Source organism: Trichosurus vulpecula, chromosome 3 (genome assembly GCF_011100635.1).
Source record: "Trichosurus vulpecula isolate mTriVul1 chromosome 3, mTriVul1.pri, whole genome shotgun sequence".
Taxonomy (NCBI): Eukaryota; Metazoa; Chordata; class Mammalia; order Diprotodontia; family Phalangeridae; genus Trichosurus; species Trichosurus vulpecula.
In genome coordinates, this window is record NC_050575.1 from 209,198,003 (window position 1) to 209,222,496 (window position 24,494).

The 24,494-nt window shown below is 36.1% G+C and overlaps 1 protein-coding gene across 2 annotated transcripts in view; it reads right to left on the minus strand.

The window, feature by feature from the left end:
- The window catches only part of ASXL2 (ASXL transcriptional regulator 2), a 183,615-nt gene that overhangs the window by 56,943 nt on the left and 102,178 nt on the right, over positions 1–24,494 (minus strand). For both annotated transcript variants that reach the window (XM_036752137.1, XM_036752135.1), the window contains exons 4-5: positions 24,238–24,346; positions 18,431–18,581 (exon numbers count right to left, since the gene is read on the minus strand). In XM_036752137.1, coding sequence (XP_036608032.1) covers positions 18,431–18,581; positions 24,238–24,346 — 260 coding nt within the window. The remainder of the gene's footprint in view (positions 1–18,430; positions 18,582–24,237; positions 24,347–24,494) is intronic.

Consider the following 24,494-nt stretch of genomic DNA (forward strand, 5'->3'; position numbering starts at 1 on the left):
GTGGAGAACCTATGTCCACAGGTGACCCTCTAAGTACTCAAGCATGATCCTTTGATTAAATCCAAACTTCACAGCACAAATCCACATGTGGCCTTGAGGCTGCCGGTTCCCCACCTCTGATTGGAAGCGCAGCTCTTTCATATTTCCACAACAGTTGAAAAACTTTCTTTTGAGGTTGCACCAGACCCTGAGAAATGGTAATGAAGACATTTCTTAAAGGTCATAGAGAATCATGGTGACCTTTTAAAACAAAATACTTACTATTATGTAAAAAGGCTGTGTTTCATTGTATTAGAAATGTTGGCATATCCAAAAATAATTTCCATAACCCAAAGTCTTTTCCAAATAAAATGTTTTGATGAGGAATTTGTACAGGAAAACTCAATGCATTTTGAATTTTGGTTCTGCACTCAAAAACTAACTTATGTCTGAGCTCAGATTTGAGCTCAAGTCTACCTGACTCCAGGCCCAGAGCTCTATCCACTGCATAACTAGAATGCATTTCATTTCTAGTAGAATAAAATAGCTGAACCTGATCACATTATTACAGACTCTATTTTTTCTTCCAGTATCATTTTTTCCTCGGCCCCCTACAGTCCACTTCAGTCCCTAAGGTTACTGAAACTTTTTAAGTTTTCCAACTCTAAAAAGAAATCTAAAGCATCAGGATTCCTTATTCTGTTTCAGAGATTAACTCTTTGCAACTCTTTGAATTTTACCAAATTATGTATTTTTGAATGCAGAATCAGAATCAAAGTATACTGAGTTTTCCTATGCAATTTCCTGTATCATGTAGTTTCCCTGTTTCTTTCATGATGGTATGAATTTTTACTGTAGCCTTACCTGAAGTTGTTTATTTTGTTCAAGACCTTTGCTTTTACTCTTTTAAAATCTTTCTTCTATGTAGAAAATTGTTCTCTTATTCACACCTTTTATTGGAATTTAACATATTCACATTTAGAGTTATAATTGTTGCTTGTACGTTCTTCCATTAAATTATTTTTATTCAATATTACATACATGTTATGAGAAAGCTAGCTGGTGCAGTGACAGAAAGCCAGTCAGCAAGATCTGAGTTCAAATCTAGTTTCAGAAACTTCTTGTGTGGCCCTGGGTAAGTACTTTACTTCTACCTCAGCTTCTCCATTTATAAAATGGAGATAATAGCACCTACTTCTCAGGGCTGGAGGGAAGGCCAGAAGAGAGAGGATATTTGTAATGAGCTTTGCAAATTCTAAAGCACAATGTAAATGATATTATTTTTATTATTTTCTTTCTCATTCATATCTTTAAAATCAACACTTGGTCTCTTTCATTTTGCCTATATTAATCTAATCTAATTCACTGACTCCTTCCACCTACTCCCAAATAAATTCTTTGAGTTTAATTTTATTTATATTATCTTATTTTTAATCATTTTCTTTTCCAAGCCAGATGACACAGAACTCATCCTCCATTTGACCAGGCAATCTTGTTTGGAATAATATTCATTTGCAGCATATCTTTGATAATACTTTTTCCCACCTCCATTCTTCCACTTCTCTATTCTAGTCTTTCACTAACGAGTTTTGCTCTCTCCTTTATGACTTTTAGGAACCAGTGTAGCTTTTGTCTTCTCTCACCCATACTTTAACCTTTTCTTTTCCTAGCTTTATATTCAGGAACCCTTTGCTGTAGCTGAAGTAATTTCCTGATTCCCCACATCATGGTTTTGCCATTTCCCCTCTGCCTTCTTGCTTCCTCAGATTTACCATCTATTCTTCAAAGTAAATGCTTGTCTTCCAATACCAGCAACACTTCATCCACAATGAATCCTTCCTTTACCTGATGACTCCACAGTAAAATCTCCTTCCTTCCTCTAAACTCCAATGGCATTTATTCATGCCATTCCTTGGACAAATATGCTCTCGCAATTAGTCACAACACACAGAAACACACACCCCTAGGTCCTGATTAGTGTGAAAAATGAAACCCTAAAGTAAAGTAGTCACACTGTTCAAATCACACCATTCAAAGTTATGATTACATGTAAAATTTGGTTTTATATATAATATTGGATCCAGGTTCCAATGGAAATATGCAGTGAAAATTTCTAAAATTTTTATCTGTTTATTAGCACAGTATAACAGCAAAGGATAAGAAAAATGTATTTCTGACTCAATTTTATTACAAATTGAGTTAATTATAGAAAGCAAAATTTTAAAAAATTGAAAATTACTGAATATTGTACCCAAAGATTAGCCTACCCTGATGATGATGTCATTATTATCATTTACAATATTTTAGCAGTACAAATTATCTTTCCTTTAATTCCTCATACATGTGCTGGTAGCTACAGAGAGCTTTATCCACATTTCAGCAAATTTACATGCTCACATTTTCACACACCAAATGTCGCTGTATGCCCTGGGCAATTAGCTAAAAATCAGCAAAGCTTTAAGTGGATATCATTGTCATTGCAATATTTTCCAACAGTTGAGCTAAAATAACTTGAAAACCAATCTTCAAAAACACCTTCAGTCTCCCATTCTTTTTTATTTGACTGCCAAAGTTGAAATTGATCAATGGTTGTATCCTCTCAGAGCATGAGGATTTTAAGAGCAATACCCATTACTTTTAACTTATGTATACTTCCCAATAAAAGTGTTAGGCAATGTTAGACACTTCAAATCCAGGTTATTTCCTTCTTGGAAACAGAGGTTCTGGAAGGCATCCTTTTCCAGAATGAGCCTATTTCATCTATTTTAAAATTTTGAACAGTATATCTACTTTTTTCCTGCTATTTTCTTCAGAACACCAGGCTATTTAGTTACCACATCCTCATCTCTATAGTTTTAACTATATGTAACTGAACTTGATTTTTAAAGCTTCTGAATCAATGCTGTATGTCTCTTCACTGTCCACTTCATTTTTATTTTCTTTCAAGACTTAAAAATTTGAGCTTTTCTCTGCATACCTGCTCTAACAGAAATGTGTTCTTGATTGCAATTTTCAATCTCTACAGCTAAAAGATGCTCTACTCCTACCTTTGCATTTTCCTCAGGGTTGTTGCCAAACCAAAAACGGTGAAGCAACTTTGCCATTTATTTACTGTGTGCAGGTGTTGCACTGATTGAATTTTGGATCACACCAATGCAACCTGGTATTTTCTAATTCATTTTACATTGATTGAATTTGCATTTATCACCAACATTACTGTATCCTTTATCTTTACCTTCCTCAGAATGCTCGGTACTAGGAATTAAACATAAGGGCAATTAAAAGCTGATGGCCAAGCGATAAAATTGAGGGAAAGGGCTACTATTCATATGCATACATTTTCAATTTGTTATATCCCTCTGGATGAGAGTTAGACCACATTAAACCTGTAAAGATGGGATGAATGTGAATAGGTCTGAGGTATATCACCAAATGATTAATTTTTTTAGCCATAAAAAATTCATGAAGAGTAATAGATGGTTGGTGGAAGGAAAATTCACAAACTGATGAAATAACGGATATTTTGCAGATTAAAAGAACTACAAATATACAGAAATTTAAAATTGGACTTGAATAAAAATGGCTGGCATACACCTGAATTAAGATCAGATTCATTCACACTTTAAAATAATCATGTAAAGACCAGAAAATATTATAATCTAAGAAGAGTTTGTTAATATATCTTCTCACCTGTTCCAGGCTACAGAAATATCATTGGGTACCAAAAAGGATTGTTTTAACCCTCCCATCCCTGGCCCTACAGAACCTAGAATGTCCATTCCACTTGCACCCTCAACCCTGGCTCCTTGCTTCCCAGGCCTCCTTCCCCATGGCTTACAGAGCAGACATGGCTATCTCAACAGTTTGAAGACATGAGAATCACCAACTGCAATTCTTCTGATAAGACAGAGGACTATGAGGCAAGGCCTTACCATCTGCTCTGCCAATGCACTCTCAAGACCCTTGGGCCTTACCATCTATTTTTTTTTTTTGCCTCCCTGTTGCAGCATTAAGATTTTGTCAATGCCCTGTAGATGAACCCTCCAAAATGTGTTTTGTCTCTACTAATTATTGTATAAGCTTTGGGAGAATACACAATGTTGCACACTTTTCTATTTGTATCTTCAACATTTAGCACAGTTTTGGCACACAGTAAATACTTAATGCATTTTAATTATTCCAAAAGATATACAGAAACTAGAAAAGCACACATTGTGTTAGGGACAGTATTACAATGGTTTTTAGTAGACAGAATAATGTTGCTCAATGCTATATATTATCAAATAGTTCTCCAGTATGGACTGAAAGCATTTTAAGTATGAATTTAAAATTATCATGGAACTTTTCTTTAAATAATTAGTAATAAAATGTTTTCTGATATACTGTGATAAGTATAAACAAGGAAACTTTCTATAATCTGATAAAAATGACAATATTATAAAAATATTTCAATAACTTATGCGTAAAAAATAAATCTGTGGCTCCAACAGATAATTTCAAGCAACCATGGAAAGAAAGGAAAACCAAAAATACTTAACTTGATGACTAAGGTATTGGGCATGTGACATCACCTAAGTTTCTACAATGCTTTGGGTATTAACTCAGAAGATATTGTTTCAATGTTTGTTATATTGTCAATTTTTTTTTAATCTTAGAAGTAGATTGTTGCAATAGACTTAACTAAAAGATTCTGTAACATCAATACCATGTTCAAATGATTTTTACTGAATTATGAGTTTAATGAGGGCAGAGATTAACATTTTATTTCATCTTTTTGTGTCAACTCGGCACAAAAGCTGTGCTGACCCATAGTAGGTGCTATATAAATGCTAATTATTACTGTTATTATTTAGCATAGTGCTCTGCACAAAACAGTGTATTATTAAAAGTTTGCTCAATATGCAAAGTAAAAAAATTAAAATCATTACTTCTATACCAGGATATTTTAAAGAGAAGATAATATTCAAGGTGTTAGAATAACAAAAGTCATGTAAGCATTAAGATCTTCACAATAGACTGTCATTCTAACGATACTTTGAAACTTTTCACTTAACGGTGTTCTGTTTTCCAAAATCCTCATCTACTACTTTTAAATACTTATCAGAAATAAAAACAGCACTGTTGAAAATAATCATAGCAGAATTTCAATATTTATTTATAAACCAAATCTGATCAGAATTGAGTTATATTTCTAAAATCAGTTTAATCTTCTGCATACACTGTTACATTAAAGAAGAGAAAGAATATAAAAATATTCTAAAAAAAACTTTTTTAAGGAGAAATCTCATCACTCTAGGTAGATTGGATACAGCAGACGGAGGGACACATTTCAGAACACAAATTTCTTCTCTGCTAATTTCACAATAAGACCTTCTTACCTCTTTCCTATCCAGGAAGGGAGGATGATATTTCCTGACCACCTCAGTCCATGGAGGAAGGAGATAAGTCCCCAAATAATGACTAGTCACTCAAAGTCAGAACTTGGTTGTTCTTTCCTTGCTCCAAATGAATGGGCTGTTCAAACCCTAGGGATGTAACCCTTGATTCAGTCTGCTGAGTCCCTGGCTCATACTCAAGAAAAATAGAACTGAGAAAACACTGCTGCCTCCTTATCCATCCTTACCAACTACTCGAGTACTGAGGAGAACCTTAACCTCCAAACCCAGACCAACTTTATTAAGGAGTTTTGTTTCCAGAGAACTTTTTAATCAGGGTATCACCATTTATTTATGCAATTTTTTCGTTCCTTCACTTGACACATACCGTCTGTGGTATTTCACTTTAGACATAAAATTTTCTTCTAAGCCTAGAACTTAATCATTCTAATTATTAGTATCTAATTCTTATTATCTAATCAATAATAAGATCAAGTAAAAAAAAAAAGACTGAAGGGAATCAAGACAATAATTTATTTCAGCTTTGTGCTCCCAGGAGTCACAATTAAACACCTGGGAGAAACAGTGCTCTTTAAAGTGATCAGCTGCATCTTTCAAATCATCTAAAAATGGAAAAAAATTATACCACATCAAAGGAGGAAATATCTTTAGAGCTATTTCATTTTGCAATATTTAAGCTTCATTACACAACAAACACACATCCTTTATATAATAATTGTGTTACTTAAACAAAAAGCGCCCAGACCAAAGTCTACACTAGTGGGTCTCTCTCCACAGGCAGAAGCAAATGACTTACCTTGGCTTGAAATTTCATATAGCTTCTCTCTGAACATTGTTTCTGGCTCTGAAAATTAGTAATTAATGCTGCAGACTTCTGAGTTTTTTTCAGTGTAAAGCTAAATTAATAAATTAATTTTATGGCTTAGTTTTCAATTTCAAAAGACTTGTCTCTGCTCCTAATTGGTTGAAAGGAAAACCCATGAAGACTGGGTTTCTACCCATTTTAAAAGAAAAGCATCAGTTTTGCTACTGTCAGAGGTCTTTATTTTGTACATATAAGGAAGTGGGTTTTGATGCTATCTGAATGTGCTTCCTGTTTTACTACGGGCATGAAATAAAGTCACCTCAGAATGAGACTCAAAGCCCTTGAGAAAAAGGAGTAGATAGCAAGTCTGCTCAACCTCTACTGATTCTTGCAGGCCACTTGTGATTCCTCAAAAGGAAGTTAATCCTGCTGAAATTTGGCTCAAAGTCATCAGCATACCACATATCATCGTTTCTCTCACTTGTGGCTAAGAGATTTCTCAGAATTATATAGAACAACAAATGCATTCACATGCACACAATACAGACATAAGATGTTTCCAGTTTCAGTATTAATAAAGATGAAAGAGTAGGAAATATTTATGCTCTTTTCTGGCACATACATCTTTCAAATGACTACTAACATCAGATATATATACACTGTGACATGAGATTAGGTTGTGGGCCACACTTAAAACTCAATCTTGTTATCTGCATTATAGTTGGCATCTGATGTCATATTTACTTCAGCAGATCATTGATTTATCTCTGTAGTTCTCAAAAAGCACTGGGCATTCCTAGATGTTTTGTGCTCACCTTGGGTGTACACATATCAGCCAATCAACCTCAACAAATTCCAAACTCACACTTGCATGCCACCTTATTTTGTACAATAAAGCACTATCACAGTAACAAATATGAGTCTATACTCTGAAAATAACTATGTACGCATGTTTGTCTCCCTCTACAGAATGTAAGCTCCATGAGGGGAAGGACTGGTGTATTTCTGGTTTTGTATCCCCAGAAACTAGCAAATAGTAGGTACTTAATAAATGTTTTTTGGTTTGTAACAATGGATTCAAACAAATTCTTGGATCCCCAAAGAAATATTGATCAAATCTTACCACATGACCAATCAGCATATCTTTGATTTTAATTACAAATCTTTGTAATGAAAATCCTTTAAGGATGCTTCTCTTCTTCAACTGTTAACTGGTAATAAGTTACCCACAAAGGCCTCCCTTAGGGTGACTTGAAAATTTAATTCTTCACAACCTATAATTTTTCATGTTTTCAGTCATTTATAATCAAAAGCATACTATTGTTAAAAAGATAGGTCTTTTGCTCATGACAGAAGATAAGAATGGACAATAATGGAGGGATTGTGGAGAAAGAGCAACACAACTAATGAAAAGCTGTGAACTAGTACAACCATTCTGGAAAGCAATTTGGAATAGTGCAAATAAAGTTGACTCATATGAATATACTTTTTACTCAGAGGTTTCACCGAAAGACTTGGGTCCCAAAGAAGCCAATGAGAAAGAGGGAGAGGGAGAGAGATACCTTGGATACACCAGAATATTTATAGCAGCACTACCTTTGGTATCAAAGAACCTGAAACAAAGTAGGTGCCTATCAAATAGGGACTGTTCAAACAAACCGTGGGGTACATCAATGTATTAGAATATTAAATGGTGCTCTTAAGAATTACTGAATATGAATACTGCAGAGAAGGACTTACATGGACAGATGCAAAATAAGGTTAGTAGAAAAAAGAGAATAATATACACAATGACAAGAGAAGTAGAAAGAAAAACAAAATCATTAAAACTGAATGCAGCAAAATTGTAAAAACCCAAGCTTGGCAACAAGAAAGAGATATGAGATTATATCTCCCCCTTCTTCTTTGCAGAAATAGGAGACTATGTAGATGCTGAACACTGCATATAATGCAAGGTTTTTCTGAGATGCTGTTTAATTCCACTGAATATCTTTTTCCCTCTTTTTTTCCTTCTTTCTCATAAGAGGTTGTTCTCTGGGAGGAAATAAAGAGATACAGAGGAAAATGTGACATAAAACAAAAAGACTGATAAGTTATTTTTAAAAAGATTGCCCCCCTAAAGAATCAACTAAAAAACTAGCTGAAGCAATTAACAACTTTAGTAAGTTGCAAGATATAAAATAAACCCACATAAATCATCAGCATTTCTATATACCACCAACAAAATTCAGCAGGAAGAGAAAGAAAAATTCCATTTAAAATATAAACTACATAAACTACTTGGAAGTCTGTCTGCCAAGACAAACCCAGCGACTTCATGAACACAATGACAAAACACTTTTCACACAAAGATGGAGCTGAACAATTGGAGAAATATTAATTACTTATGGGCAGACCGAGACAATATAATAAATATAATAAAAATTCTACCTTAGTTAATTGACTTATTCAGTGTCATACCAATCAAACCACCCAAGAATGATTGTATAGAGCTAGGAAAAATGGTAACAAATTTCATCTGGAAGAACAAAAGGTCAAGAACAGCAAGGGAATTAATGAAAAAAATTTTAAAGGAAGATGACCTAGTAGTTCCAGATTTCAAACTATATTAAAAAACTCTAAATATCAAAACAATCTGGCTAAGAAATAAAGTAGCTAGTGTTACCAGTCAAATAGATTACATACCCAAAACACAGTAGTAAATGACCATAGTAATCTAGTGTTCAACACACTCCAAAATCCAAGCATTTGGGGTAATAATTCACCATCTGACAAAAAATTCTGGGAAAACTCAAAAGCAATTTGGCAGAAACCAGACATAGACCAACACCACATACCATATACCAAGTTAAGGCCAAAATGGGTAAATGATTTAGACATAAGGGGTGATATAATTTAAGTAAATTAGGGGAACACAGAAAAATGTACCTGTCAGGTCTATGAATAAGGGAAGAGTTTATGTCCAAACAAGAGATTGAAGAGATGACAGTAAGTAAAACAAATAATTCTGACTAAAGGAAGTTAAAAGGCTTTTGCACAAACAAAACCAATATAGCCCAAATTAAAAGAAAAGGGTGGGGAGATTTGGCAGGAGTTTCTTTGATAAAAACTCCCTTTCTCTAATATACAGGGAACCAAGCCAAATTTATAAAAAAGAATCATTATCTAGTTGATAAATGGTCAGAAGATATGAACAAGTAGTTTTCAGAAGAAGAAATCAAAGCTAATGATAGTCACATAAAAAAATGCTTTAAGTTACTACTGATTAGAGAAATGTACATTAAAACGACTCTGAGATACCACCTCACACCTGTCTGACTGGCTAAGATGACAGAAAAGAAAAATTACAAACGTTGGAAGAGATATGGGGAAAAATGTGACACTAATGCACTGTTGGAGGAGTTGTGTCCAACCATTCTGGAGAACAATTTAGAGCTACACCCAAAAAGCTACAAAACTGTGCATATCCTTTGACCCAACAAGACCACTACTAGGTCTGTATCCCAAAAAGATCAAAGGAAAGGGGAAAGGGCCTATTAGCTGAAAAAAAAAAAAAGCTTTTGTAGTAGCTCTTTTTGTGGTAGCAAAGAAATGGACGTTGAGGGGACGCCTACCTACTAAGGAATGGCTGAACAAGTTGTGGTATATAATTATGATGAAATACTATTGTGCTATAAGAAATGGTGAGCAGGAATGCTTTCAGAAAAATCTGACTAAACTTATATATGAACTCATGCAAAGTGAAGCAAGCAGAACAAGAAGAACATCAAATACAGTAACAGCAATACTGTAATGATTATCAGTTTTGAAAAACTTAGCTAGTATGATCAAGACAATGATCCAAGACAATTCCAAACAACCCACGATGAAAAATGCTATCCACCTCCAAAGAGAGGAGGGAATTCTGAATGTAGACTGAAACATAATTTTTTAAAATTTTATTTTTATTATTTTATTTTGTATTTTCTTTTGCAACATAACTAATATGGAAATATGCTTTGCATGACCTCACATGTATAATCAAAATCAAATTGCTTGCTTTCTCAAAGAGAGGTGAAGTGTAGAAGCGAGGGAAAAGACCTAGAACTCAAATTTTTTTAAAAAATAATTGCTAGAAAAATTTTTTTACATGTAATTGGGAAATATTTGACAAAATAAATTTTAAAATAATTCTAAATAAATAAATGAATTCAGGGAGAAACATGGGATCATTAAAAACAACGCATCATTTCCCAAGGGTTATACAGGACCCTGTCCTCTTCCTATTGTTATCCATGTACATGTTGGTTCACAATATATATACTAATTCTGGACCACCTTTAAAGACTATACTTCGAAGAGTATCAAAATCTGATAAATAAACATTCCCTACCTACTTGGTTTTTGCTGTGCTGATGATTAGGCCAATCTCTTTAAGTCCCTATGCATATCATTTAGGAACCACTGCACTGTTCCAGGAATTGATGTAGTCAGTAAAATATTATCCACAAACAAGAACACCTAGAAGACCTAACAATCTTTGTGGAAATGCTCTTGTATTATTAATCTTTACTGAACAACTTAACACTCTTCCCTATTTTATATTGAGTGAGATATTAATCTTCACAATTTATAAACAAATTTACGATTAAAAATAACATGCCAGGTATAGCTGATAGAAAGCTGGCCTCAAAGCCAAGGAGATCTGGGCTCAGGTCCTACCTCAGACAGAAGCTGTGTAACCCTCTTAGTGCTCTAGGCAGCTCTCCAATAGTACAAGCTGCAGAAAAGAGGATGCCAGTCTGCACTGGGAAAGAAAGTTTCCTCATTCAGGGGTTCCCTTGTAACAATGAAGTCACAGGTACAGCTGCCATCCCCTCAATTACAATTATAAACCAAATAATAACAGTAATAATTTCTAACAGCCTTACATTAATGTCAAGTAATAATTTTAGTTAAAAGAAAATTTTTAGAAATATCATGGTCCTTTGTGAGGTGTGAGACAAGGAACTCTTACATTTTCTAAAACTAGTAGTTCATATTATTAAAGAAGGATATTTAATGGCACCATATCCAGATTTCAAGTTCACTTCTTTTAAGTGGTAAATTAGCCTTTTGAAGGGTGACTATATAGCTACAGGCAGAATCCAAAATTCAGTTTAATTTTATACTGTTAGGATGACAAAGATCTGGCCACAAGCAAGTAGAGACCACAGCATCCCCAAGTAGTGGGCTATTTTAGTTATCTCATTCAACAAGGAAGATTTGAAGATAAAGTATAGTTGAAGAACTGTGAGCAGTGGTTAACCAGCTAATCTCTATTCAGAGAAATGAGATATGGTGATAATTTGCCCTAAATCACCCCCATACAAATTCATAACAGTTTGAAAAGGACATTTTACTTCCATAAAGCACTTGCCTCCTTGCTTTTTAATTGGCTATACTATGAAAATGTTCTAATGTAATTTTGCATGTTTTTTTTTTAAATGCAATTTATTTATTTAACATATTTGGTTTTAAGCATTGATTTTCACAACAGTTTGAATTACAAATTTTCTCCCCATTTCTACCCTCCCCCCCACTCCAAGATGGCGTATATTCTGGTTGCCCTGTTCCCCAGTCAGCCCTCCCCTCTCATCCCCTTCATTTTGCATGTTTTTTAAAAAACTGAAACAAGCATTTTTTATTTCTCACCCTAAAATTACTTTCATTATATGCCAAACTTTGAATTTTTTTTTTTGTGGATCAGGATTCTTGATTACCTATGTTAATACAGACACACACACGTGCGCACCTCCAAAGCACCTTTCTAAGTACCTGCCATATAGCCCCATGTTAAGTTCTGGGAATAGGGACAGGACCTGTGATTTCATTGGTTTAGGAAACTCTTCTATATCAATGCAGATGGTATTTTTTCCTGCAATTTGTGGTCTTACAGAGCTGCTTTCAGTGCACTGAGTCCCACAGCTAGAATGTACAAGACGGAAGTCTGGAGCATAGGTTTACCTGGCTTCAAGGTTGGCTCTCTGTTCTTTATATCGTGCAGCCTCTTAGGTCTTGGAGATAAAAAACAAAAAAGAAACACCTCTGTCCTCTGGGAGTTTACATGTTATAAGCAGAGACATATATATAAGCAAACAGAAAAAGGCACAAAATAAATACATTTGCTTTCTGCATTTATGTCACATTACAGATTTTTGAAACAAAAGATGTACATGAATGCATATAGCAAGGCACTTCTTGAAAATAATTCATGCAGACAGACATTCCTATGTATTCTGAATTAAATGTCTTGCTATACTTTTAGACCCACTTTAGGTCATGTATATATATAAAATGTCCTAATTCAATGAATGCTATTTTTTGAGTATTTAAAATTCTCTTATATTCATAGGTGGCAGCTGCCCCATAACTCCCATCAATAGTGGCACAACAGATGTGAAAGGGGAAGCTGGGTGGTGCAAAGGATAGAGCACTGAGCCTGGAGTCAGGACGCCTCCTTCCTGAGTTAAAATCTGGCTTCAGACACTTACTGGCTGATAGAAAGCTGGCCTGGGCGAGTCACTTAACCCTGTTTGCCTAAGTTTTCTGGTCTATAAAATGAGCCGAAGAAGGAAAAGGTCAACCATTCCAGTATCTTTGCCAAGAAAACCCCAAATGGGGTGAGGAAGAGTCACATACAACTGAAACAAATAAACAACAAAAATGTCCAGGAACTCTGCTGAGTAGTTTATAAATGTTATCTTATTTGATCCTTACAATAACCCCACAAGGTAGGTACAGTTATTATACCAATTTTACCATTGAGAAAGCTGAGGTAAACAGAGGTTAAGTGACTTGCCCGGGGTCACCAAGTTGGCATGGCTGGATTTGAACTCAAGTGTTCCATCTCCAAACTAGTACTCTATCCACTGTGTCAAATGGCTGCCTAAATGACAAATGACCTCTGTAGGTCAGGAATAGAAGATGCACTGAGGGCCACCAAATCATGGGAAAAGAAGCTGCACAGATATTGTTGCAGAAATGACAAATATTAGAACCTGAGAGACCTGAGCCAACAGGACCAATAAGGGCTGACTAAGGTGCTAAAAAGATCTGGTTACCTGCACAAAGACGGAAATGGCAAAGATGATAAGTTCTGGTGTTTAGTCTATCTTCAAATAAAAATGAGATATGAGTGGTGCCCAGGTATTAAGGGAGCATGATATTATACTTTCATGTATCTATATGGTTAGATCATTAAATTAGAGTAAAGCACACCAAGCACTAATTCCTCATGAGTATCGTATCTGCTCTTTAAATGCCTGACTAGGGTCCTTAAGGCCGAAAAGTTAGGCTTGATTCAAGCATTACAAAACAGGCACAGATTTATTATGTATACTCATTTAAGTCTTATGCAAAAGAAAATCACTTAATAAAAAAGCATACAGCTTAACTGAAAACCAAGTTGGTAATATGAAATGTTCCACACCCATATTCCTCCCAACCTCTGCAAAGAAGAGGAAACTGCTTTCTCAACTCTCTTCTTTGCGGCCAACCTTGGTCCTTATAATTTCATAGCTTTCAAGCTGCCCTCTCCAAGGTTACCAAGGATCTCTTAGTTGCCAAACCCAATGGCCTCTTCTCAATCATCATTCTCCTCAACTTCTCTGTATTCTCTGATATGTTGAAAACTCTTTACTTCCTGAAATTCTCTTCTCTCTAGGTTTTCAGGACACTACTCTCTCCTGGTTCTCCTCCCTATCTGACTGCTCCTTCTCAGTCTCCTTTGATGGATCCTCTTCAAGATCATGCCCTTTAACTGCAGGTGTTCCACAGGATTCTTCTTGTCCTGGGCCCTCTTCTCTTCTCCCTCTATACTATCTCACTTGGTGTATTCATCAGCTCCCAAGGATCTAATTATCACCTCCAGGCTAATGTTTCTTAAATCTACTTTTCCCGCCCCAATCTCTTAGCTGACCTCCAACTTGCATCCCCAACTGTTTTTCAGACATTTAGAAGTGGATGACCAATGGACATCACCTTAAACTCAATATATCCAAAACTAAACTCATACTCTTTCCTCCTAAACCCTTCCACTCCCACCACCTACTTTCCCTATTACTACAAAGGGCAACACCATCCTACTCGTTCCTTAGGCTCACAACCTAGGAGTCATTCTGGACTGCTTACAATCTCTCAATCCCCCATTTCCAAGCTGTTTTCAAGACCTGCCAATTTTACCTTTACAACATCTCTCAAATATGGAGCCCCCTCTCCCACCTTCTCTCCTCCAACACTGTGACCAGTGTAGACCTTTATCAGCTCTAAGCCTCCTGGTGGGTGGGTCTGCCTACTCTACTTTCTCCCCACACAAGTCCATCCTGCCTTCAGTCACTAAAGTGATTTTTTTAAATGCAGATTTGATCATGTCACCCACCCCCTACCTCCACCCCCATTCAATAAACTCCAGTGGCTTCTTATTGCCTCGAGGAGCAAATACAAAACATTGTTAGACATTCAAAGCCCTTCAAAACCTGGCCCCCTCCTACCTTTCCGGCCTTCTTATATCTCATTCCCTAACAAGACACTTCACTTCTCAGCTCTGTCATTTTCCTCTGGCAATTCACCATGCCCAGAATGCTTTCCCTCTTCCTACTGAGGTCTCTCTAGCTTCCTTTTAAGTCCCAACTAAAATCTCAACTTCTACAGGAAGCCTTAGTCAATCCTTCTTAATTCTAGTGCTTTGTCTCTGTTTATTATTTCCTATTTATCCTGTCTATAGCTTGCTTTGTATATATTTGTTTACAAGTTGTTTCCCCATTAGATTGCAAGCACCTTGAGGGAAGGGACTGTCTTTTGTTTGTATTTGTATCCCCAGTGTTTAGCACAGTCCCCGGCACAAAGCAGACACTTAATAAATGTTTACTGATTGATTCTGCCTTTAGCTTGTTGTAATAATTGCGGAAATTGTTTTCCTCGCTCTGCTTACTTGGCTTCGCATCATTCCATATGTTTTATCATGCATCTCTGTATTCATCACATTCGTCTCTTCTTATAGAGCCATAATATTCCATTATGTGCCACAATTTAGCTATTTCCCAACCGGCCCCAAAGAAAGAACTGAGAAGGAACCTTCCCCTTCTTCGTAGAGGTTGGGAGGAATATAAATGTGGAATACTGAATACATCGGACTTTTGAAATGTTGACTAGTTTTGCAGTTTTTCTTCTTTTTTATTATTATTTGTTGTAAGACTTTGTTCTGGAGAAGGTTCACTGGGATATGGATATAAATATTTAAAAAGGTATCAAAAATTTATTTTATTTAAAAGTTTTCAATAACAGGCATACCCTTTAAGGAACAACTTGCAATACTCCAGTGACCAAAGTTATGTGCTTTCAAACAGTCTGTCAGGACAAAATGAGCATTTTTCATACCTTTTGGCCTTTATGACAAAATCCCAACTCCTCAGCTTGACATCTAAAATACTGCACAATCTGTCTTAAGCTGACCTCTCAAGGCTTATGTCTTACATGTAATTGCTCTTCACACACTGGCTTGATGATCCTAGAATGTTTCTACTTAGGTGCCTTTCCTTCACACTTGGAATGCACTCCCCTCCACAGCTTGGGCTCTTAAAATCCTTATCTTCCTTTAAGGTTCAACTCTGGGGGCCTCCTGTGGAAAACCTTTCTAGATTCCTCATTAGTACTCTCCACTTCCTCAAATTATCTGGAAATACTTTATATCCTAGGATTCTGATCTGAGTTTTAAGGCAAAGCAAAGAAGTCTTTTCCAACTAAATTTGTGCTTTTTCGCTGTAAGGTACAAATCAGATTAAAAAATATATGTATTGGGGCAGCTAGGTGGCGCAGTGAGTAGAGCACCAGCCCTGGAGTCAGGAGGACCTGAGTTCACAATCGGCCTCAGATACTTGACACATTTACTAGCTGTGTGACCTTGGGCAAGTCACTTAACCCCAACTGCCCTGCCCAAAAAAACCAACCAAACAAAAAATATATATATTTTTAAAATCCCCATTTGCCAAGTAAGTCAGCCTACCATACTGTCCCTGCTGTCTTATGTTCTAGGAATTCAGTCAAGTGTTTATTAGTCAAAAGAGGCAGAGAGAATTCAAATTTCAAATATGAATTCAGACCTCTATTTCAATGCAGACGTTTATTAAACTATTGTGGGCAATGGATTAAATGCTGAGGATACAAAGATGAAACAAGATAACAGTCTCTGCCCTCAAACAGCTCTCAAACTCATTGGGGAAAAAGAAAAATACACATAGGAGAGACCAGAGCCCCTTGAAAGATTCGAAAAGGAAAAGATCATGATCTCATTTATACTTCATATCATGCCTAAGTGACTGGGAGAGATTGTTGGATGTATCAGAAAAATCAGTGTTAGTAATAGAAAAACATAGAAGTTAAAACAGTAGGGCAGGCTTGAGGCAGAAAATAAGGAGTTTAATTTTCAACAAGTTAGAGGTGAGGTAGTGGCAAAGCATGCAGGCAGAAGATCTATCTTCAGAACATGACTGGAATCTAATGCTTTAAGGTTTGCAAGCTGCTTTGTACACATTAAATTATTTAGGCTTTACACTAACCCTAGTGAGGTACATGGCATTATGATCCTCATTAAGTAATTAAGTGCCTTGCCTAAGGTCAGACAGTTGCAGGATTTGAAATGAGGCCTTTCAGGCTCCAAGCTGAGGAGGGACTCTTTCTATTATCCCCACAATGCCTCTTTCTCCCAGGAGTGGTCAGAGCTGAACAGAAAAGATCTGGGAATCACTCACATAAAGATGATAATGAATCCCCAAGTGAGAAATTGAGAACAGGAAGGGAAAAGGTATAGAGAAAAGATCAAGCGACCAAAATCAATATCTCACAGAATGCAAAAAGCATCCTGAAGAGACAGAAAAGGGACAGAGAAAGAGGAAGAGATGGCATTACTGAATCAAAGGGGAGAGTGCTAAATAAATGAGGAAGGCATGACTAAGATTGTCAATAGCAGCAAATCTCCAGCAATTCCTTTTCTCAAGTTCTTGACTGCTGTTCTGCTTAATTAAAAGTTGTTTTGCAACCTTTGTCTTCAATTGAATCAATAATCAGAATAGGAAATCCTTCAGAGGGAAACATGGCTCCAACTTTTAATACTGATAGCTGACCATAATGTACAAATCTTCAAAGTCCTAACAATAATAGCTTACATTTATGTAATGCATAAATGTAAAGCATAAATCACTAAACAAATATAAACTGTTACTGCATATATTATCACATTTGATCTTCAAAACAGTGAGGCAGGTCCTGGTTTTTTTTTTGTTTGTTTTTAATGAGAAAACTGAGGCTCAGAGAGAGAGGCTACAAAGTAAAAGAATTAGCTTTTTAATCTAGGCATTCTGATTACAAGTCTAGTGCTCTTTTGAGCAACATTTCACTTCCACGGTACTGAAATGAGTATTTTTACAGAACAATTCCAAATTTGAAAGGCAGCATAAGATAGTAAAAAGAGTAATCAATTTAAAATCAGTGTTCTTGAATTTTCTGAGGCTCAGTATTTTTGCCTCCTATAGCCAAAGTCAGACTTTTACTTAGATCTGAAGACATAGGTCTAAGTCAGGAGAGATCTGGAAACTGTACTCTCTGTATGGAATAGCACTGTGCTAGCCCTTGTGAAGAAATACTATTAGGTTTAGTAACTGTTCCAGCATACTGAGGTGGGGGGAGGAGAGGGAATAAGGTTTGGCCTTATTAAGAAATGTTTACCAAGTAGCTGAAGAGGAAGAGGAGGGACACCTTGTAAAATGGAAATTCAACTCTAGATTAATGAAAGCGTATCACAGAAAAGCCAAATTACAGGCACCAAGAGGTGACAATGTAAAAAGTCTTCTGGCTCAATCCCAAAGCAGGTAACATATAAGGCTTAAAACAGCAGGCCAAAAATTATGAGAGAAATGACCAGGAAAAATGAATAAGCAGTCTAACTTTGGCAAAGAGAGCAAAAACAGAGGCTCTGAAGAGTTCAAAAGAAAAGCAGGACAGATTATGGGAACAGATTATGCTATACACTGTTAATTAGCCAGGAAAATGTAAGGAGCAGAGAGTAATTTGCCAAGAACTGGTAAATCAGAAGTCCAAAAAGTGAAAACAGTTTGGCTTCACATTGTTTAGTGACAACTGAACAACGGAGGGTTCTCAAGACAGGGTTAAAAGACATTGTTTCTCAAGAGTTCTACTCTAGGCCCTTCAGGGCTTAGCTGGATATGGATGGATTTACCTTTCCTCTTCCACCTGCTCTTCCTGCCCTCCTTGTTGCTCCCACCGTCACTGCTGCTACTGCTGTTCTCTGAACTTGGGGAGTCTGACTGGCCATCGCTGCTCTCTTCAGAACCTTCTGATAGCTCTTTCACGCCATCTGGAACATCTTTCTGAAAATGAAAAGTAGATTAGATTTAGTGACTACTAAACACTTTATTTACCATGTAAGAGAAGTATGATTCTACCAGAGGGTCAGGTGGCTCCAAGCTAGGAAGATCTGAAATGGTCTCACCTTTGCTACATTAGCCTCGGCAAGCCACTTAACCCCTTGCTGCTATATAACTCTCTAAAGACCCTAAATGGCATAGAAGGTATTGATCCGTACTCGTAGAATTTTTTCTACTGGGAAAGTTCTCTATACCAAAGAAATCATTAGTACTCTTACAAAAGAGGGAGCAATTAGGAAGTTGGGCTAATTTAGAACATGGGTTTAAGTTCTCCATCCCAACAAGAGGTATAAAATTACATATTCTGAATACTAATAATACGACTCCTGAAACATAATGCTTCAACCAAAGCTAATCTTTTACATTCTTACATATACAACTACAAAACTGTGATGATACAAAAAAAAAATATATTCTAGTAAGAAAAAATGGATTTAAATTAAAAACCAACATTCTCATTAGATACAAAGAACTTCAGGATCATAAGCCTTACTTCAATACTTCAAAAGGTTCCTTGATTTCACAGGTCTGGCCACTTGCTCCACCTTGTCTGATGACACCTCCTCCACCAACAGAGTCCAAACCTTCATAACAACTTAGCATATGGTTTGTGAGGTAAAATTCATCATTCTAATGACAAACTGCCTTTGCAAACTTAGCTAGCTGGTCCTCAGACAACAGACAGTTTGTCACCAGGTTTATGTTATAAAAAGCTCTAAAGCATTTAAATAGGATACTGCCAGAGCTGTGATGACATTCTATTTTTCTCCAGTAGCTGTCACCCAGGGAAAAAAATATTTTAAGCGGCTACTTATTAAGGTCATGTCCAAAGTATAAAATGATCCCTACTGTTTTAGTAAGGAAAATCGAAATTTCTGATTATCCTACTCTAACCTCTAAGACCTTGTAGCCACCCATCAAAAGAAAATTTGATATAATCTTCACAATCTATGCCTATATCCCTTTCTTTCATCCTTCAAAAACTTATGACTCACATCCCTCCACACATCCTTCTAAGAATAAACCCTTTTGGTAATGATAATCTGAAAAATGTGAAATAAATTATTTTTTTCTTGCTCTTCACAATTGTGACAAAAAAAAAAAGTTCAACCATGTCCTAAAGAATCACACACAGAGATGTGAACTTTGTCATCAATTTATAATTCTGGCCCTTTTAGATACTATTTCTTACTGGACATTTAGCCTACAATCTGTCACAAAATGGAAAATTATGAACCATAAATGGCAAAAGAAGATTCAGATTACAGCATACAATTTCAGTTAAGGTTTTTTTCCATCGAAACGAAACAATGGACTTTTCTCATGAATTTTCAGCTGTTAAAATCTGTCTCCGGGTATTGACTTCATTAGGCAGATACAGTTTTCTTAAGAGGATCATTTAAGATAACCCTGGGAAATTGCAGGGACATGAGCCTAAATGCAAGCAATGTTAGAGAGATACCTATATGAGGACCTCTCCAGTTTCTGTGGCCCCCACAAGGAAAAAAAATATTCTACAAAACTAAACTTAGGTATCCCTGGTGGAGAGAAGGGAACATAGAACACCTGCCAAGTACACCAAGTACAACATATCATTAGAGAAACAAACTAGCATTTCCTCAAAAAAAAATCATTAGGCATTTAAGTAATTATGTAATCACCAGGATGAGGGGTGGTAAGGTTGAGTCCAGCAGTCACCAAAAGGTGCATATGAGACTTTCTGGAGGATGGCTACATACAAATGGTGCTTCATCACATATGGATAAGGCCACGTCATATCCTACAGACTTGACAAGGAGAATAACTGTGAAGAGGTGCAAATGTGATCGAGCTACCTGTTTCTATGCAAATATTCTAGTATCAGAGGGAAATGTAAACTGTTTGTCAAACAGGACAAGTCTTTGTGTGAGAGGGAAATGTCATCAATAGACTACATGCCAAAAGGCACAACCTGCTATTGGTGTTATCTGAAGTCCTTCAGTCTATCTAGGTAAAAATAGCAAAACTTCCTTACAATCTAAACTATGGAGAGCACTCTCCCCAGAGTGGAAGGGCTACAGAAAAAAAATGGATGCTATCACAGTTATACAGAGGTAAGAAACCAACTTCGGAATGATTCTGTCCTCAGGACAGCTTTGATCTCCTGGATTTTAGTTAAGGGAAGATCACTTATTAAGGGTTACTGACTGCTCTAACCAAAGTAACTGTTAGAAAGGTAAATTTTTGAGAGCTATATGACAGAGTATTGGGCCTGGATAAAGTTATCTCATGGAAAACGTATTTGCATGATCTTTTCAAGAATAAAGAAAAGAGAAAGGCAAAGTTGGCTAATATTTGTTTTGTAGACTAACACTAGGTTTTAATACCATTAACTTTTCCCTTTACTGACACTGGAAGCAGGGGAGCAGGGTAGAGAGCAGCACAAGATCTAAAGAAATAAATGACAATGGTTCTTTGATCTTTAGAGAAAAAGTTCATTCTGGGTTAAAGAGAGCCAAGTTATGGTACTGGCTAAGAAACAGAGTGGTGGATCAGTGAAATAGGTTGGGTACACAAGACACAGTCGTCAATGACTATAGTAATCTACTGTTTGATCAACCTAAAGACTCCAGCTTCTGGGATAAGAACTCACTATTTCACACAAACTGCTGGGAAAATTAGAAAGTAGTATGGCAGAAATTGGGCATAAACCAATATCTTACCCCATATGCCAAAATAAAATCAAAATACGTTCACGATTTAGATATAAAGGCTGATACTATAAGCTATCTGGGAGAGCAAGGAATAGTTTACCTGTCAGATTTATGAAGAACAGAAGAATTTATGACCAAACAAGAGATACAGAGGATTATGAAATGCAAAATGGATAATTCTGATTACATTAAACTAAAAAGTTTTTGTACAAACAAACCCAATGCAAACAAGATTAGGAGAGAAGCAGAAATTGGGAAAGAATTTTTACAACCAGTGTCTCTGATAAAGGCCTCATTTCTAAAATATATAGAGAACTGAGTCAACTTTATAAAAATACAAGTCACTCTCCAATTGATAAATGGTCAATGATTATGAACAGTCAGTTTTCAGAGGAAGAAATTAAAGATACCTATAGTCATATGAAAAAATGCTCTAAATCATTATTGATTAGAGAAATGCAAATCAAAACAGCTCTTAGGTACCGCATCACACCTGTCAGATTGGCTAACATGACAAAACAGGAAAATGATAAACGCTGGAGAAGATGTGGGAAAACTGGAACACTAATGCATTGTTGGTGGAGCTGTGAACTGATCTAGCCATTCTGGAGAGCAATTTGGAACTATGCCCAAAGGGCTATAAAAATGTGTATACCCTTTGACCCAGCAACACCACTTCTAAGGCTGTATCCCAAAGAGATCACACAAGTAGGAAACGGACCAGTATGTACAAAAATATTGATAGCAGCTCTTTTTGTGGTGGCAAAGAATTTGAAATCAAGGGGATGCCCATTAATTGGGGAATGGCTGAACAAGTTGTAGTATATGAATGTAATGAAATGCTATTGTGCTATAAGAAATGATCAGCAGAGGGACTTCAAAAAACCTGGAAAGACTTATACGAACTGATGTTCAATGAGGGGAGCAGAACCAGGAGAACACTGTACACAATTACAGACACACTGTGCGATGATTAACTTTGATAGACTTAGCTCTTCTCAGCAATGCAAGGTTCTAAGACAACTCCAAAAGACTCATGATGGAAAATGCTATCTACATCCAGAGACAGAATTACAGAGTTTGAATTGTAGATTGAAGTAAACTATTTGCTCTTGTTTGTTTTGTTTCTTCTTTCTTGTAGTTCATTCCATTGGTTATAATTCTTCTTTGCAACATGACTGAAGTGAAAATATGTTTAATGTGAATGTATGTGTACAGCCTGTACTGGAATGCATGCCATCTTGGAGGGGAGGGGGTAGAAAATCTGGAATTCAAAAGCTTATGGAACTTAATGTTGTAAACTAAAAATAAATTTTTTTTTAAAAAAGAGCAAAGTTAAATTTTTTAAATCCCTAAAGATTATTTGATTAGCAAAAAAAAATTTTTTTTTTTAAATTTGTTTTTCCTTTCTGGGAGGAAGGAGATTAATTTCATCAAGGAAACTCTTGATGAGAAGCACTTTCTTATTTTTAAATTAATTATTTGAGTTAAGGTAAAACGTTAAGCTATTATCATATAATCACTAATTATTTTGTGAGACCAGGGAAAGTACAATACTGTGAAGACATGAAAATCAAGCCAAACAAGTCCTCATGGCGGGGAGGGAAGGGAGTGCGCGCTGTGCAGGGGGAAGAGACCAGCAAGGCTCTTTTTCTTATTTCACTTTTCTACTTTTGTGATCACCAGTGTACTTCAAAAAAAAAAATTGCCCCCCAAAACCCCAAAATAAAAATAAATTGCCAATAGTAAAATCTGAAAACTAGGGGAGTGTCTAGAGTTCAATTCCTTGGGAGGGTGGGTAGGTGAAATGGGACTGTAAAAGACATAACCATAAATCACCATTTAATGCCTATAGATCCCTGGTCTCCAGAGTAGGGAGCGGCACAAGAGGACAAGCCACTTCTATTGTTCAAGAAAAATTTATTAAGTACTTAATATGTGCAAAGCACCTATGCCACTCTTTAGTAAAGATACAAAGTTTAAATAACAAGCAGAATTCCCATAGAATGTAAACTCCTTAAAGTCAGACATGGTCTTACTTTTTATTTGTATCCCTAGTGACTAGTAAATTGCTTAGCATACAGTAATTTCTTAATAGATGCTTACAGACTAACAAGGTCCTTGCACTCAAAGAGCTTACAATCTTTGTTAACAAGGGTAATGTGACACAGGAGGCTTCCCTAGGCTGCCCACAACTCTCAGTGAGACAGTAGCATGAGGACTCTGGATGGCTGGAAGGGAACTGTTGTTGCTAAAAGGACAAATGGACAGAAAAGACCAATCACGTAATCCACACATCTTTATACAGGTCTGTTAAAAAAAAAATTCAAAATCAACACAATGGCCATTGTTTGCAATTAACTGCTAGAGCAAGATATTCAGGAAAAACTATGTATGTATATATTCTAATACTTTAATTTGCTACCTTGCCTTTAGACATTAGAGTCTATTCAATATAAAATGGGATCTTCCTCAAACTTACGTTGATACCTTACTGGTGTCAAGGAGGCTATATACATAGATAAATTTTACTTCTAACAGCGTTTTCAAATAAAAACTAAACTTTTATTTCCTAGTAGCAGTTTAGTGCTCCAGTGAAACTGTGTTTTTTAACAATTCAACTTCATGTTATTACGCAATTTTGTAACCAACTTACTGGCATGAATTAACCTCATTTACTTTCAGGGAAACAGTATTCATAAGGAAGGTCAAAATTAGTGATCTGTTCCACTTCTCAAAGAAGCATCTTACAGGCTGACATCTATCTGCCAATCTGGTAAGAGCACCTGAACTCCTGTTATCTTATTTATGAATAAGAGATAACAGTTTTCAACCTTTAAAGTTCAAGTCCAGCTCCTCAATGTTTGCAAAAACTTCTGGAAAACATTTCTCCAAGAGACACTTACCTTTAGAGTGTATACTCCCATTCTACCTGGAACCTTGTAGAAAATCCCTTCTTCCCCTCTGGAGTTGGTGTGCAGCATTGCATTCAGACATGCAAGGGGAGATGTTCCACTGGGGGTAAGGGGGAAAACAGAGAAAAAGGTAAAGATTTCATTCCATTTCTAGAATACTTTCACAACTTATTTTTAATTGGTCAATATTCCTTCAAAGGAATAAATCTAAAACTATTTACCATCTTTTAAAATCCAACCATCTACAA